At 26.4% G+C, this 17705-nt stretch overlaps 1 protein-coding gene across 3 annotated transcripts in view; it reads right to left on the bottom strand.

Annotated features, from left to right (window-relative positions):
- Nucleotides 1–592: 592 nt before the first annotated feature.
- The window catches only part of LOC145833981 (uncharacterized), a 60399-nt gene continuing 43286 nt past the window's right edge, over nucleotides 593–17705 (bottom strand). For 2 of the 3 annotated variants that reach the window (XM_082941276.1, XM_082941279.1), the window contains 3 exons: nucleotides 16057–16232; nucleotides 1354–2076; nucleotides 593–1035 (listed from right to left, as the gene is read on the bottom strand). In XM_082941276.1, coding sequence (XP_082797402.1) covers nucleotides 1387–2076; nucleotides 16057–16232 — 866 coding nt within the window. In that variant the 3' untranslated portion in view covers nucleotides 593–1035; nucleotides 1354–1386. The remainder of the gene's footprint in view (nucleotides 1036–1353; nucleotides 2077–16056; nucleotides 16233–17705) is intronic. The other variant, XM_082941278.1, reaches the window with a different exon arrangement.

Raw genomic sequence — 17705 nt, 5'->3', positions numbered from 1 at the left:
GAGCAAAAATGTAACTCGTGCAAAAATGACCTTAGGTGCAAAATCGTCTTCGTGCAATTTTTTGCACTCGTGAAACTTTGTTCTCGTGCAATTTAGTCCCCTCGTGCAATTTTGTCTTCGTGTAATTTAGACCCGTTCCTCATAAAAGTACCTTAAAGTTTAAGAAAAAACTACCGAACTAGCCTAGCAAAAAATTTCAATTTTTTTTTATTTAGCCTAAATATGTGTCAAATCTGTATTTGTCTAATCCTAGTATTTCCAATATTTTTTATGTCCTAAACAAAACTTTAAAAATATCTATGTTGTGTACGACCCGATAACCTAAAACTTTTTTTGTTCTCCAGGTCTTAGGAAAAAATTAATTTGAGCGCTTTTTTGTCGTTCAATAAAGAATAAATAATATTAAAAGTCAGAACAATGAAAATTATAATTATATAAAAGGAATAATTTGTAATTACAGTATTATCTAGAAAAGTTAAAGTAAAACATAAAATTAAATAAATGTTTAAAATAAAAACATAAAAACTAAATAACATTAATCTTTTGAATTTTCGAACTATTGCATATACAATTATTGAAATTGTTAGCTGAAAACGATTAATTTTTTTTTAATTGTAGATGAAACAACATTGTCAAACTAACTTGAAATTTAGCAAAAAAATTTGACACAAAAATTAATAAAGGAAGGAGAAAAATAAAAAAGTTCTCTTTGTTTACGCCTTTAGGATGCCTTTATCATTTCTAGTTTTTATTCTAAAAAAGAATGTGTACATTGAATTAATAAAAAGAAACTAAGAAGAAAATACGAAAATAAAAAAATGATTACCAACAATATAATAAATGAAAAAGCAAAATAAATAAAACTGTTTCTAGCTTTGATATTAAACTATATTACTTGAAATTAATCAATAAAAAAGCTTATTTTTTTTGCACCCAAAAAAGTTATCGTGCAGCCCAAAATAAGTTTCGTGAATACTCGTAAGCACACCGAAAGACCACTGGTTTAAACTTCAAACATATGTTAATAGTTCGAGTCTGTTAAGAAAAAAATGTTCATTATTATTTGACAAAATTCAAATACTTCATAATTACGTTGAAAATTTTTTAGTTTCAATTGTAAAGTATAAAGTTAAAAAAAAAAAAAATATTGCCTTTTTGTTTTCATCAGTCTATTTTTTAAAAATATTATTTTAGTAAAACTCATTTATCATTACGTCGATAATAAAGCTGTTAGTTTTCTTAACGAAAATAAATTTTTAAACACAATGCAGAAAATATTCAAAGAATTCCGAGAAACAAAAACTGATATTTTACAAAACTTCAGATATTATTGAAATTAAAAACACTATCTACTTTTGATTTAAACAAACTAGTTGTAGTTTTATTTTAATTTGCTTTTTCTTGCATGGCGCACTTCTCAAATCTACCAATAATGTTTGCTACTTTTCCAGATCTTGTAATTATATCACTGCGTCGTGCACCAGTAAAAAGAGTCGCTTGGTTTAAGTTTAAGGCATTGAATTTTTGTGTTTGATGAAGGTCTGTATATTCAATATTTGCTTTTCTAAATCTTTCAATGTTGTGTTTACGCTTTCTAACTTTAGAAGGCAAAGTACTTGACGTTTTAATTTTTTCTTCTTTTGAATATTCAAATTTTGTTTTTGGTACTTGAGAATATATGTCTGCTTTGCTGAAATAACTTTTGCCAAACGTTGTCAAACTTTTATTTCCATTCGTATCTTCAATAGGTTTACACTGCTTAATTCCAGTGCTATCTATTTTATCGTTAGGAATCCTACCCCGTATTGGTTTATCTTGATTGCAGTAAACTTTTTTAATTTCCAAACAGTTTCTTCGATTATTAAAAAGATTTAGTTCAATTGTTTCATCATTATTATTGCTTTTATTTTTAAAGTTTTTATAAAGATTAGGATGAATTCTTAAAATTTTTGTATCATATAAATTTTCTAAATTTATATTTTTTTCACGTTTTGATTCCTTTGTTTCATTTAGATTAGACAAAACGTTTTTTTTTTCTTTGTCGTCAGAAGATTCCAAAACAAGTTCTGGTAAAACCTAAAAAAGTTTACACTTTTACTTCTAAAAAGTGTAGGTAAACATTAATCTTTTACAACAGTAAAACCAGCATTATTGTACTATTTATAGTTTTTTATTGATATAAGAAGTAGTATTTAAAAATCATGAGCTTCCTAACTAAAAAATATTATTAAACAAGTGTAATGTATAACATACTTTTTTTATAAAAAACTGGCAGTTTTTGTTCGAAAATATTTTTTAATCTTGTTTTATATTTGAATACTAAATATATTATAAAAATTATCTATTTAATTTGTGCAGTAGCAGCTACATTAAAAAATATAAACTAAAATACAACTTTCATTGTTTGCCTTTAAAGCTTTTAAAGCACATACAATACCAAAGCTATGTAAAATAGAATTTCTATTACACATTTTGTAAGAAATAAACAGCTTATCTATTTTTATGTCGAAAAAAACAAGTATTTGATAAAGAAAGGTTTCTACGTAGGTCAAAATGGTTTAAAATTGGTAGAAATTGGTCAAAAGATAGGGCGAGACATAGCAGTTGTTTCAAGAAACAAAAACAAAACCTACAGTTGTCTTACCAAAGAAGAAATAAACTGCGAGACAAAACAGTTATTTGCGGAAAAGGACACCCTAAAAATTCATTTGACGATGTTTCAAGAAACAAAAACAAAATCCGCAACTCTCATACCAAAGTCGAAATAAAATACCAGCCCAACAGGTTAATTATGAGCAAAGGCATTCTAGAAATTTCTTTAGTAGAGATTTCAATAAACAAAATCAACAGTTCTCATATCAAAGAAGAAAAATACTGCTAATCCAACAGGTAAATTATGAGCAAAAGCAGTCTAGACATTTTTTGGCAGGTGTTTTAAGTATCAAAATCAGCAGCTACCACACCAAAGAAGTGGTGAACTTCCAGTTCAACAAGTCAGTAATAGGCAAGCACAGCCTAAGTCTTAACAAAACTGTCAGAGATACAAAAACTTCTCAAGAAAATACAACCAACAAAGATGTAATGTATTGCAACAGCAGCAATTCAAATTTTACTCAGACTTCCCATAGGTCAAATAAATTGTCAAATCAGCAAAAACTAAATTTAACTAAAGCAACAGCACCAATAAGCATACAAAAAGAAGACAAACTCACAATATGTTTACCACTGCTGAAAAATTATCAGACCCCGCAAGATGTCACCCACTAGTTTGAAAAAAGCTTTATTCTATTCAAAAACACCCACATCCAAAAACTTCATTAAACAATTTAAATTCCCCACAAAGTAGTTTGCCCTCCCCTGGTTTTAATTCTAAAATTGTGAATTTTTCTCCTCAAGCTGTGAATTTTCTAAACAACTTAAATAAATTTCAGCAAAATGTGCAGTTCTGGCCTGGCATGAAGTTTTCAAACATACCACAAATTGCTAACAAAAGAAGTAACCAAGATAGGCAAATGACATCCAATAAAAACTCCATGTTTGAATTGGTAAGCCTTCAGTCAACAGTCAATCCACAGTTTTACCACAATATCTTGGACTTTTTTACTCAAATTTTTTTCATTTGGCAGGAAATATCAAAATAAAGTTCAAGAAATACTCATTAGTGTCTGTATGGTAAATGAGAATATATTTAGCGCAGGTCTCGTTGCAAGGAAATTTTTATCATTTATGTGTACAAAGTGCTTAAGCAAGTACACCCGACACTGGAATATTCAGCAAGGCCATAATCATCTTTGTCTCTTTCATTGCCGCTGAAGCTTCACGTTTGGCTCACTACAACAAGTGTTCAACCATCACCATTCGCGAAATTAAACCGCTGTTCGTCTGTTATTACCAGTTAGTTGGTTAGGAACGCTGTCCCTGAAAAAGCACAAGCAGTCACCAAGCACACTAGCAGAGTGAAGTAAAAATAAGTGGCTCACGGCTGGTTAGTACAAGGTTAGGTTAGGCTAAAAAGTGTTAATGAAGGGAACTGATAAGCAAATGATCAACATTCAGAACAGGGCGATTTAATCATAATGTCAGGTTGTGGTAAAGAAGAAAAAGGTTTGGGAAAATGAGACGCCAAACTTCATCGCAAAGTCCTTCGTGATGACATCCAGGGTATCACAAAGCCTGTCATTTGCCGATTGGCTTTTCAAGGCGGTGTCAAGTATTTTAGGTTTGATCTATGAAGAAACACGTGGTGTGCCAAAAGTGTTCTTGGAAAACATTGTTGTAATGCAATCACTTACACCGAGTATGCCAGGCGGAAGACAGTCACCGCTTTGAATGTTGTATACGCATTGAAGCGTACGGGTTCGGAGACCGAGAAGGTCCTGGGAAATGGAGATAGCCAGTGGAAGCAGCAGCTAACGCTAAAAAAAAGAGGAACTCTTAAAACTAAGGATTTTTTATCTTCGTTGTGATAACTTTTTGATTGAGATTTTCTTTGGAACATTAAATGTTTAATTTTCTAACTTAAAGTTTATAAGACCCCTCCGAGGTCTTCAGTAAAAGGACTAGAGAAATAAAAATGTAACAAATTGTCCTTTGTTGTTTTTGATTTCTACCACACTAGTTTGTAAATTGGCGCTAAATTAATTTGGCGTGTTTATGTTTTTTATGATTGTTTTGTGTTCTTAGTTGTTACAAGTTTAGTTAGTGTATGTTGTACTTTATTTTGTTGAACAAACATATTATTCAACACAATTATTATTAGAGTGTTATGTATATTGGACAGTAAATACTAATTTGTATTTATAAAGTAAAATTAATCCCTTAAACCAGGATTAGATGTGATCCCGGTAAGGGTTATAGCACGATTATTCAATTTTGTATAGTTCAAATTAATAAATAAGATTTAATAGTCATTATCTCAAAAACATCTATGAAAAAATGCTCTTGTAATTTTACTGGTTACCTACAGAAGATTTTTTTTTGCAAAAATTTAAATATTCTTCGAGATATGGCTACAATAAGTTTTAAAACATAGTAGTTTTGTGAAATATTAAAATTTTTTTTTTGCAATTAAATTTATTAGTTAGACCTCCAAGAGATTAAAAAAAATATATATTACTTTTCGAGATATGGCATCTTAAACATATTTTTTAAGTAATTGAATCGTCATGTAATCATAGTAAGTACAGCAATCTTTTGCTTGGTAATTTGAAACTTAGTACTCAAGATATCCTGATCTAACTTGCCATTCTTTAAAAATAATCTAAATATGTAAATATTCATTAATGCATAGCATACATATAATACAAAATCCTACTAAACATTCTATTAACTAATTTAAAGCTATTAGAATAGATAAATTATTGATCATCGTTTAGTGATAAAAAACGCTCAAAAGGTTTGGTCTAAGGAACTGGTGTACGAAAAAACCTTTCGGTTATCGAGTGGATTCAGTTTAAAGTCTATGTCCAGGTTATTTATATACACTAATTTCGTGATCTGTTTTGTATCGCCTAACTTTTAGTTTAGTAAAAGCATGTTTAAATAACTAATTTAAGAACTTATGTAAATAATTATGTTATTAAACACTTAAAACTATCGCAGTATCAGTAATCGTCAAATGTTAAGTTTCTACTTTCGTTTAAATATAACTTAAATTTTTTTTTATATTAGTGTTTTTTTAATATTTGTGCTAACTTTAAAATTGCTCAATTTACAGAGTTAGAGCTTATACTAATACTTTAAAAATAAAATGCGTAAACCTCGAATTCACTGTTTATTATTAACTTGTAAATAATGTGTGTTTATTTGTTTACTATTAATTCAAATCCAAAAAACAACTATTTAAATTATTTTCTATACTATCAGTTCCAAATATTTTTTTTGATACGATCTATGTCTATCCGAACTATATCCCATCAGATTAGTTCTTATTGAAACTATTTACAACCGATAAACTCATGCTAAAAAGTTTTAAAATACTATTAAAACACATGATTTTATTAAACTTAAAAAGTACAGGGTTGCCACTCGTTTTTAAATTTTTTTTTCAGGTTTTCCAAATTTCTTCCAGGTTTTTAAAAGTATACATTTTTGGATCTATTTTTAGTTTAAGGTAAGAAACTGTGTTAAATAGTATAAAACCATTGAAAAGTTACTGTAAAGCTACTTTGAACATGTTATTTAATAAAAAAAATTTGATGATGACAATTTTTTTTTGTTTATATGATAGATTTTTGAGTCAAATCGAAGTTTTACTACTGAAAATGTGAAAGTTGTTAAAATTTCAGGTTTTTCCGGATTTTTATAGTGATTTTTGTTCGAAGTTCTAGGTTTTTCTAGTTTTTTTTTTGCCTAAATTGTAAAACTAAATGGTAAAGTGGTAACCCTGAAAGTAGTAGTTTTATGTTTGTTATATTGTTTAGTACTTTGGAAACTATAATAGTCTAGAAAATTACGTAGGTGCGTTGATTAGACTTGTAACAAATTTGCCCGTTGTTATTAAATTGTCTTTTAGTTTTCGGTCATTTTCGTTATGTGTCCATTTTAAAGCAAAGGTGTTTCTCCTAATATTTGCTGAATCGTCAATTACTTTTTTTTAATTTTTTAAACATTTATATACCTAACCCTAACCCACCTTACCCAAACATATCGAAAACTAATTAAAGCATAACATTTTTATATTTTTTTAATGCTGACTCAGCAAATATTGAGAGATTTTCGTCACATCAACAAAAGGACTCGTGTTGGCTGTAAATGTTTTTATTGTTTATAAATTCTTGTTGATAAAAGCTGTTTTTTACACTAACTTTGATAGTGTCAACCTGTATCTGAATTTTTTTTCTGCTTTTATTAATGTAAATAAAAAAGATTAAACTACTAATAACTCTGTAGCTCTTGTATTTAATTCTATAAAAAGTAACTTTGCTCTAAATATAAAAGTAAATCATTAAGACAGGCCATAGGGTTAAAGACTTTCGTAAATCATAATTTGTTTAATATACAGTGGGAACACATTTAATAGATTATTATTTAGTAAATGTATTTAAATTTTGTATTATTATGTCAATTTAATTTTTTAAATACATACTACAAAGATTTTGACAATAAAAACTCCGCGTTCCAATTTAAAAAGATTTATTATCTATGTAGTTCTTAAAATGTCATTTTAACTAATATTAGTAAGCTTTTTATTCGTGATACTTTGAATTTTGTTGTAACACATTTACTTTAATCGAGGGATTTCAGCTTAAGGACGTAACTCACTGTTTTGATGACATTAAGTACTTTTTTAAGTGAACAAACTTACATTTTACGTAGTTGAATAGTATAAGTTTATTCGTAATGATTTTATTTAGTAAAAATTTTTATGCTTCAAAAGTTTTCTTTTATTTAGTATTAACAAAGAAGTTAAATGTAATTCTTTGTTTATTTATCAGTAACATTTTAACCACTTTTTTTTTGTATAAATTTTCCTATAGTGGTTTATTGCACAAAAACGAAAAATTGCTCAAGATTTTTTGGTTCAAGGACCTGGATACGCAAAAAGGCCCCTCGGTCATCGAGTTGCATACCCAACTTAATCAAATTTATAATGAGCTACAAATGAGAAAAAAGGAAATAAAAACTTTATAGTGAAAATTTAGACTCTAAAACGAAAAACTCTATCTAAAATGAGACTAATGAACTTTACAACATTAAATGTTTTTCAAAAAAAAAATATATACACATAAAATATATATTGAACTCTACGTCAAAAAGATAAAGTTTATATCTGAAATGTTTTTAATTTCAAAATGTATTAATAACTTTAGCAAATAATTTAACCTTTTATATGATTTAAAAATGAAAAAAAAAAAATTTGAAGTTTTTTTTTTCAAAGTATGTTTAAGAATTTAGACTCTACTATCAACTTATTTCAACCTTTTAGAAAATAAATAAAAATAAATTAAAGCTATAACATTAAAAAATATAAATAACAATAAATACATAAAATAATGCTGCAATATTCAAAAAAAAAACACAGTAAAATAAAGTTGTATCCATAAAAAAATCTTTATGCTTAAACTAAATAAAAAGTACAAAATAAATCTATCCTTATAATTAAAACTATCAGTTTTTACAATCTTGAATAAATGTCTAAATATAGAAGTTTAATTATACCAAATCAATCATGTAAACAACCACAAAAAAAAAACACTTAAAATACTAAATAAGTTTTTTCTTTGAAGAAAAACAAAATAAATAAAATTAATAAGATAAAAAAACACTAATAATCATAAAACAAGTCAACCTATTACTAGTTTTAAATTTTATCAGTGATTTTAGCTCACGGTTTAAATATTTAACTTTCTTTGTTTTCTAGCAAAAATATATTTAGAGACTTATAATTTTATTTATACAGATAATATGTAGACGATGAAATTGTTTACTAATACGCTAACAAACTACAAACAGAAAAAATTAAAAAAAAAAAATATATATACATATATTACAAATTTCTATAAACTAGACTGAAACCCAAATAATATACTCAAAAAATTATAAATACCTACTCAGGTGAAAAATAAATACTAATCTAATATTTATAAATAGTTTAAAAGTTCCTGTTTATCTTATGTAAACTCTCTTGAATTACTTGATCATTTAATAAAATATCCTTTAGTTCAACCTGAACCTTTCAAGATGGCTTTGGTCTTTTAACTTAATAGGTAGGTCTGTCCAAAGTTTACTACCTTGATAAGCTAGTAATTTATGACCATTACTGCTTTTAAATCTTGGTAGGAAAAATTGTTTTTTAGGACCTTGTTGAATGACTATGTATTTTAGTTTTATTTTAATAGTAACATTTAAAATTTACTGGTAAAAAATTATGCACAAATTTGAGCATAAAAACTCCTAACTCATATTTGAATAGATTGTCAACATTTAATACCTTTTTTGTTATTTTCAAATTTCTTACACGCTTGTTGTACTTTTTATAGTGAATGCAAAGTGCTTTATTTAAGAGTATATTGATTTCATTAACTTTTCTTTTATTAGTTCTGCCCCAGCATAACAGACCATACCTTAAATAGCTCATAAAAAAATTATAAAGAATTTTAATTTAAAAAGTACTTAGTTTTATAATGAACACCAATTGTCTTTAATAGTTTGCCTTTTACCATTTCAATGTTCCGCCCAACTTAAATTATTATCTATTATTACTCACAGTAATTGTAATTTTTTACCATTTTTACTACTGTTTTACCTATTTTGACACAAAATTTTATACTTTTCCAGAAAATTGTTTTAACTGGATGAAATAAAATACTTTTAGTTCTACCTATTTTAATTTAAGTCAATTTTCTTCAAGCCAATTTGAGACTTTTTGAAGTTAAAAATTAAGGTTGTCACTGTCTTGTAAATATGTGTTTTTAATAACTGTTCTATACAGTAAGGTATCGTCTGCAAAACTTAATAATTTTAAGCTAGTATTGTTTTGTAAGTTATTAATGAGTATAAGAAATGAAAGAGGTCCTAGGACTGAACTTTGTGGTACGCCTACGTCAATTTTTTCACTTGTTGATTCATAACCACAGAAATTAATATAATGTTCCCTTTCAGTCAGGTAAGATTTATTTAATAATTGCATTTTCCCTCCTTCACCATAACATTATAATTTGTTTAGCAAAATCCTTCTATCAACACTGTCAAATGCTTTACTTAAATCAAGTAATACCGTACATACTGCTTCTCCCTTATCAAACCTCCTCAGGACACCTTCTACAAATTCAGATAAAGCCATTGTAGTAGAGTGGTTCTCTCGAAAACCAAATTGTGATGTGTTTAAAATATTGCTTTTATTAAAAAAAAACTATATAAACGATTGTATACTACTTTTTCGATTATTATTTTAATTTAGATAAAATTGAGATTGTTCTATAGTTGCCTGGTAACTTTTTTGAGCCTGTTTAGAATTTTGGAATTAATTTTGCTAATTTTAAACTATTTGGATACTTACTTTCATAATATGCTTGATTAATCAATGCACTTAAAACTTCAGAGACAGGACTGTTAACTTTTTTAAGAATTTCAACTGAGATATTATCATAACCATTAACCTTGTTTGAATCTAAGTTTTTTATAATGTTGAATATTTCTAATTCTGTTACGTCAAACCAAAAAAAAAACTGTTAGTAACATTTTTTATTTTATTTGCTGAGTTCAGAGTATCACTTTTTTTTGTACAGGTCTGTAAGCCAAAATGTGCAAAATGAGTATTTAATTCATCAACTGTTTCAAATGGTTTGGTAAAAAAAAATCATTTATATCTAGCTGGTGTGGGAATTGGTTTTCTTGTTTTATCCTATAGGTTATGTTTTTTATTATTATCCAAATTTTGGATGTTTTATTTTCAGAGACGTTAAGCATGTTTTCATCGTATACCTTTTTTGATATTGTTTTAATTTTTGTAAGTTTATTTCTATAATTTTTTGTATTCTTGAACTTTAATTAGATTATTAAAGTTATTTTTGCAGGTATTTTTGTATAATTTATTTTTTTGTTTTATGGATTTTAATATTGCTTTAGTTATCCAAGGTTTTGATTTTAACTTTAGTTTATCTTTAGATAATTTTGTATTTGGAACATTTTTCTAGGTTATTTCTTTATTTATTTTCTATTAAGTTATTAAATTTTGTATCAATAGAACTTTCAGATTGAGTTAAATTGTTAGTTTCATGTATGCTAAAAATAAGTGAAGCATCTGCTAAAAGTTTTTTAGTATTGATTTTTGAAGAGTCTTGAAAGTGTTGGTATATATTTTAAAAATTGTTTTTCATTAGGTTGCATTTTATTAAAAGTGGAAAGTGATCTGATACATCTAACATACGCACTTTGCAATGAATAACTTTTTCTGGTGTTGAGCAATAAAAATGGTCTATCAATGTACCTCTAGAATTGTACACAGTTCAGGCTCGGCTAAGTAAGTTACATTGGAGTTTTAGCATTTATTTAAAATGTTCTAAGCATTAAATCTTTTTTAGTTTGAGTTGTAGTACTTTGAACTATCGCTTTTTAAGTTTTCAGAAATTTAATTGTAGTGTAAACGGTAGTAGATCTTACATAAAAATATAGTATCTAAATATAGTATAAAAAGTAAATATAAAAACAAATAATTTTATCTTTGGTTTATAAAAAAAAATAATTTAAGAACCGAAAGTATGTATGTATTTTGACACTAAAGAATTTGGAAGGAGAATGTGGGTTTAAGATAGGGTTTCTCAAACTCATTTTCATAAACGCCTTGTTCTAGTTAAGTCGAGTTCACATTATTATTTTTATGAGAATATTTGTACTGTTTTTTTTTGTAAAACAGGGTAGCCAAATATTTTTTAAAATGCATTATCCAGGTTTTTAATTACCAAGTATTTTGGTCCATTCTTAGTATAAAACTAAACTTAGTTTAAAAACTGTCTTTAATATTATAAAAAAAAATGGTACTGTATACTTTAATTGATTTTTGTATGGGAAAACTTTTTAACAATACATAAAAAAATATCTTTATAATAGATTTTTTGTTTCTTAACAAATTTTCGTTACTTTACATGTAAAAATACTTTAAAGCTCAAGGTTTTTCTAGTAACTTTATTCGAAACTCCGGATTTATTGAAACCTTGAAATGGGTGTTTTCGTACACTAAGTCTTTAGACCAAATATTTTTTGAGCGCATTTTTTTTGTTCTAAACTATCTATGTATAACTTGCTAGATTTTTAATCTTAACAATTTTTAGGAATGCTTAATACATAAAACATAAGAAGCAACTACATTTTAAGTTTAAAACTGAACCTGTGTGAAGAGGAAAAAGTTGTTTAGCCAATAACTTTATTTTTAACATTAAAGTTATGTTTTATTGTTCTTACGCCTTATTTAAAACAACTTTGGCTAAACTGTTGTCAATTTGTTCAAGTTTCTAAACACTTAAAGTTATTTAATATTAGTTGTCTATTTAACTTAACTATTTTAGTTTAATTATTTATACCTTACTTTCTATATTGTCTTAATGATTTTTATCTAGTAATACTAACATAAATATCCATGTAAGTAGCAATGATGAATTGAGTTACATGACAATTCAAATTCCGAAAATTCAATTTCTTTTAATATTTAAAAAATAATTTAAATAAAAAGAAAGAATAAAGAAAAAATATTAAAGAGACCATATGTCAAAAACCAAAATATATCAAAAAAAAAAAAAAGAAATAGGCTTTTTTCTTGTTTGGAAATTTCGAATATTAAAAAGTTTTCTTAAATAACTACATTTAAAAAATTGATTTATTCATATCACAAAAAATATTTTAAAGTTTGCAAAAAAAAATGGCTTGTAGATGTATTAAGATCTAAATACCTGTTTATATACTTTTAAAATATACATTTTAAGTTGTGGCCCTTTTAATTTTTCCTTAAGAATTTGAATATTCGTGCACCCGATGAATTGTGATAAAAATCGCTTGTTATTTTTATTGTTATAGACATCAATAATCAGTTAATAAGTTTTTTTTATTTTTTGGTTTTGACCTATAAATTTCAAGCAAGAAAAGCTTTTAATTAAAAAAACAGTTTAGATAAAGCATTTATAATTTGGAGCATGCAACATGCAGTAAGCTTCTATTAACGGAGATAAACTAAACTTATATAAATTTGTTTTAGTGACCAAATGTGTATGTACACATAGTTCTTTAAAATATGAATGTTAAACAATTTTGTTTTACAAACAGTTTTAAATTTAGTTATTTCGTCTATATTATTTTATATCTGTTAGTTAGATATACATTAAAAAAACCTTTGCACAATAGGCTAAAAAGGAGGGTCAAGCGGCAATTGACTCAAGTCTAAAAATAATGTTTCAGAACAGAAACTAAAACTGGTTGTTATATAAGCTGGATAGAAGTAGGTTTCGTGTTTCCTAAACTGGGCTCTTTTCTTTTTTGATTCAAATATTTTAGAAGTTATAAAGGTTCAAATGCAAGAAGTTTTGTTTTTTGCAGGTCAAAAATTACTAGATATTTTCGAATTGTTGTCAAAAACTAGATCGCAAAAAACCTCACAAAACTACCTGAAATACGTATTTAAACTAACCTTATTAACTTACCTTGTCCTGGACAAGACGTTAAAAGATATCCGTAATGTGCGAGCCGATAACTAAAAGGTTCTTTGTGCACCAGGTCCTAGGACCAAATATTTTGAGCGTCTTTTTTTGTCGTTCAATAAACTACAACTATTACCGTTTTTCTCAACTATGTTTAATGTTTATCAAAATTTAAGAATAGTCGTTTTAAAGTAACAGTTATTTTTAATCTTAAATCTTCATTTGTACCGAAAAAAAGTAAATAGTTATGAAAATATTGCTTATAAAAACCCGATAAATAAAGTTTTATAGTTTTTTTTATATATATGCTTTAGCCTGAGGAAAAAAAATAATAACTGAGGTTTACTTGTAAGCTTTTGAGTAATATCACCCTCAATATACTATCATCCCTAATAACTCCCGTTAGTTTTGAAAAAAAAAAATTTTAAACTATAGAAATACTCAAACATTTTGATTTTTAAATAACTTATGCTTCAATGGAATCTACACCATATAAAATAAAAAAACATTTAAATTTTTATGGTATGACTTCGATAATAAAAATGTTCTTCGTGCATCAGGTCCAAGGACCAAATATTTTGAGCGTCTTTTTTGTCGTTCGATAAACTATATAAAACTATATATAAACAATAATGAATTTTTACAATTAAAACTTAAAAGAACAAAAAACTTAATCAAACACTGTTTTTTATATTTTATGTACTAAAATTTATTTTCTCCGTTTCTTTATTAGCATTTAAACCTCTTCATCTAACGAAGATATGGTTTTTTTCATCTGGTCTGCATCCTGCTCCATTTTCTTGGCAGTTAAAACCATTTGCCTCATTTTATTTAAATCGTTCTCATCTGCTGCCCCTATACTTGTCGAAAAGAATTTGTGGGCTTCATTTCTTTTCTTTTTGCACTCATTTATTTTTACCTCCAATTTTGCTGCCTCAGTTATTTACTTTCAAATAAACACTTTGATTCTAAAATTATGCCAGATAAACTTTTGTGTATATATCACAGTTTGAGTTTCAATATGGTGGTGTCCTTGCTAAAGATCATCAATACTAAAAAGCTTACAAAAGCTGCTTGTTCAAGTAGGGTGGTTGCTTAATATGTTAATAAAAGTTTTTGCAGTTTTATAAAGATATTTTATTTATTTATACCAGACGAAGGCATTAGAAATTAAATAACTTTGTAAATTTCGAGGAAAATTTTGCAATTTTAGTCTGACTTCAAAGGATTTTTAATTAATTTTTTACTATTTGGAGGCTTTGGAAAATAAGGAATTTTGTAAAATTTAACTGACAAACATCACGTTTTTTTGGTCAAATTTCTTGACTTTTTTTAAAAAAACCCTACTTTTTCCTGACTTTTGTAATTTTTTTTAGTTTTTCCTGACCTTGTGGCAACCCTGCATGAAGCTACAGTTTGTCAGTTAATAAGTTAAATTATAAATTATGGGGTCTGTATAGTAGTTGCAACTAATCTTAAAAGGGTAAAAGAGAACACTGCGGTCTAGGTTGATTCCACACGCGTTGGTTGAGAATAGCTATCTTACTAGTTAATTGAGAGGCAAATATTGGTTTCTTCTTTTCTTTAGGCATAGTGTTTTATTAACACAAGCTAAAATAAAGACTTTTTTAGTGAAAATGTTAATGGTCTGATCACTAATTAACATATGAAAACTAAATAATATCTATATATGATAAAAATACAATAACTAAAAATGATTAAATTAGAGATAAACAACACTTTATTTGTTTCAAACAAAACTCAAGACACAAAGAACTGTAAAACTGAAACAGAAATCAAACTAAGCTTTTCATAACCGAACTTCACTATAGAATTTTAAAAATACTGGTTTTGAAAACTTAACGTCTTTTTTATGCAGAAAGCCGATAGCAGTTACTTTTTTCTTATTTACGTAGTTATTCTTATTAAATAATAACATGCTTTTATTTCCGAGCTTTAAACATATTTACTTAGATAAATAATAATAAAAAATTATCACACGCTTAAATTCTAAATAAAACTAATTATTCATTACAAAATAAACTATGACATAATTATGTTTTCACTTCAAGAGTTATAATCTAAACCAGGGTTTCCCAAATTAGGCCATTAAAGAAATTTAGTGGGCCTTAAGCAGCAAATGAGTAGTAAAGGGGGCATAAAGGCATAAAATTAAACTTACACTAGACTATTTAGAGCTGATGATGAATAGCAAAAAAATGTCTTAGGCGTATTTAGTGGTAGTTTTTTGAGATATCTTGTCGGGGGGCATAGCTTTTAATTTTTTCCTTTAAAGGGTGCCTTTAAGAAAAAAAAAAAGGGAAACTCTGATCTAAACTCTTATAGTTTAAGCTTTAAATAAAACAGTTGTAAAATTTTATGTATGTATTTCTCAAAATAGATTTAATGAATAATGAGGTATAACTTTAATAACTTAGTTTTTTTTACTAGAATTACAAAACTTAAATTTAATTTAAAAATGTTTCTAAACTTATCAGTGTACTTAGTTTCTGTTTAGCTTTATATACTTAAAAAATACAAAAAAAAATCGTTATTGAAAATACTATATCTTGCATGAATATACCTAAAATGGTTTTAAAGATTACTGTAAAAAAAGAAGATTTTTTTAGTAGAAAGCGTTAGTAATTACCTTTATATAAAACATTCAGTTTTCCATTGAAAGAAAAATAAAAGTAGCTTATAGCGTCTAACAATTGTGAGTAAAAGCAGTAAATTTGTTATAAGTTGCATTTATACCTAATACACTAATACTAAATTTTTAATAAGGCATCACAATGTAAAATATATGCACATTTAACAACCACTCAATTTTTCTAAAAAAAAACTTTAATATCAACAAATAATTTAATTGTTATCATACTCCAACAAAAGAGTACTGTTGATTTGATCGTTAGTGTCACGTTGTTACCTTATTTAAAGAATTTTCTTTGACTGAAATGAGATTTTGAATTTTAGGTTCTAATTTTTGTTGTGTTTGATTTTTTAATACTTGTTGAGACTTAAAATTTTCATCAATAGAAGAGTTTGAACTTAATTCAAAATGATTGTTTAACGAACTGATTGATTCTGTTATATTCTTTTTTCCTGTAGTAATAGTTTTTGTTAATGTTGACTAATGTAAAACTTGAATCTACTTTAAGAAGTTCAACACTATATAATAAACAAAAATTAAAATTGCAACTATAATTATAATTTCGTTTATCTGAATAAATAAAACAGAACAACAATCACTTTACAGTTAGTGATCTACCGAATCCAAGATTCGGATTTGGCCGAACCCTGATTTTAAAATGAGATTTGGATCCGGTAGACCACTTTAAACGTTTTGAATTTTACGCAACTTTCTGTAAAAAGTTAAATGGAATGTAAAACTAATTAATGATTTAAAACTTGAGTTGATAAAACAGTGCTTTTTACACTCATAGAAGCCATCTCAACTTTGATTTAGAGTTTTGCACTCAGTATAAAAACTATGATAAATTATTTTTGTTAGACTCTCAAATAAAATTAAATACATAGTTAAGACGTTTAATCTCAGCTTTTTAGATAACCGCTCATACTTTTCATCATATGTTTAGTTCTTTGTGTTTGGTTGCGAACCTATTTCGGTTCAAATAACAATTTAGTTTTTCTCCTACGAGAATTTAAAAAATAAATATACTTGTAAGTAATTTAATTTATTTCATTTTATAGGTTATCCTCAGGTCACCAAAGTTCAGTGAAATCTTACCTGCATAGATCAGGCCTTACCAGAATTTTTTTCTAAACATCTCTATTTAGTGTATCTTGAAAAATTATGACATATATTTTATAGATAGATTTATGGAGTTTTTAGTAGGGAGGTCTAGTTTACAAAGACCATGTTTTTTTAAGTATCTTTTGTTTGGTTAATATGGTTTTCAGTCTCCATCTAGATGTTATTGATTATTTATTTAATTGTGTTATAAATGACTTTTTACAAGGATTGTAGGACTTATATATTTTATTTTACTTTTTTCCTGATTAAAATATAAAAACTCAGTTACAATAGGTTGTTTTTTTTTTGAGATTTTTCAAATAAAGGTCAATCATCTATACAAAGAAAAAAAAATCACACTTAAATATGTAACATTAAAGCAGATGCTTTCATACTTTTAGCTATATACTTTTATGTTTATATTATTTAAATATTTAATGGATAAATTTAATTTATGACATATATAGATAACTTCAAACATTTTATTTTCAAAACAATGTTCTAAAGAGAAAAAAAAACTGTTAATAATAAAATCTTTATTAATTTTTAATAAGTTTATACTTTATTTGATGTTCTTTTACTTGGAGTGAAAGATTTTTATGCAAACAAAATCTTAAAATAGTTGAAATTATATCATTTTCTTTAGCAATAAATGGAGACCTTTAGTTGTTATTTATCTTTAAATAATAGATTTCTTTAACCGCGCATTGGTTGAATGAAAATTCTGAGTGCAAACATCGTGTTTGGCTAAATGAAATGGAGGCTAAGCACACTGGCCAAAATATTTGTAATTACATTCAGGATATTATTAACAATTGGAA

The sequence above is a fragment of the Thalia democratica genome, chromosome 4 (assembly GCF_965202585.1).
Source record: "Thalia democratica chromosome 4, ktThaDemo2.hap1.1, whole genome shotgun sequence".
Classification (NCBI taxonomy): domain Eukaryota; kingdom Metazoa; phylum Chordata; class Thaliacea; order Salpida; family Salpidae; genus Thalia; species Thalia democratica.
The sequence above is the reverse complement of the archived record's forward strand: the minus strand, read 5'-3'. Positions and strand labels throughout refer to the sequence as shown.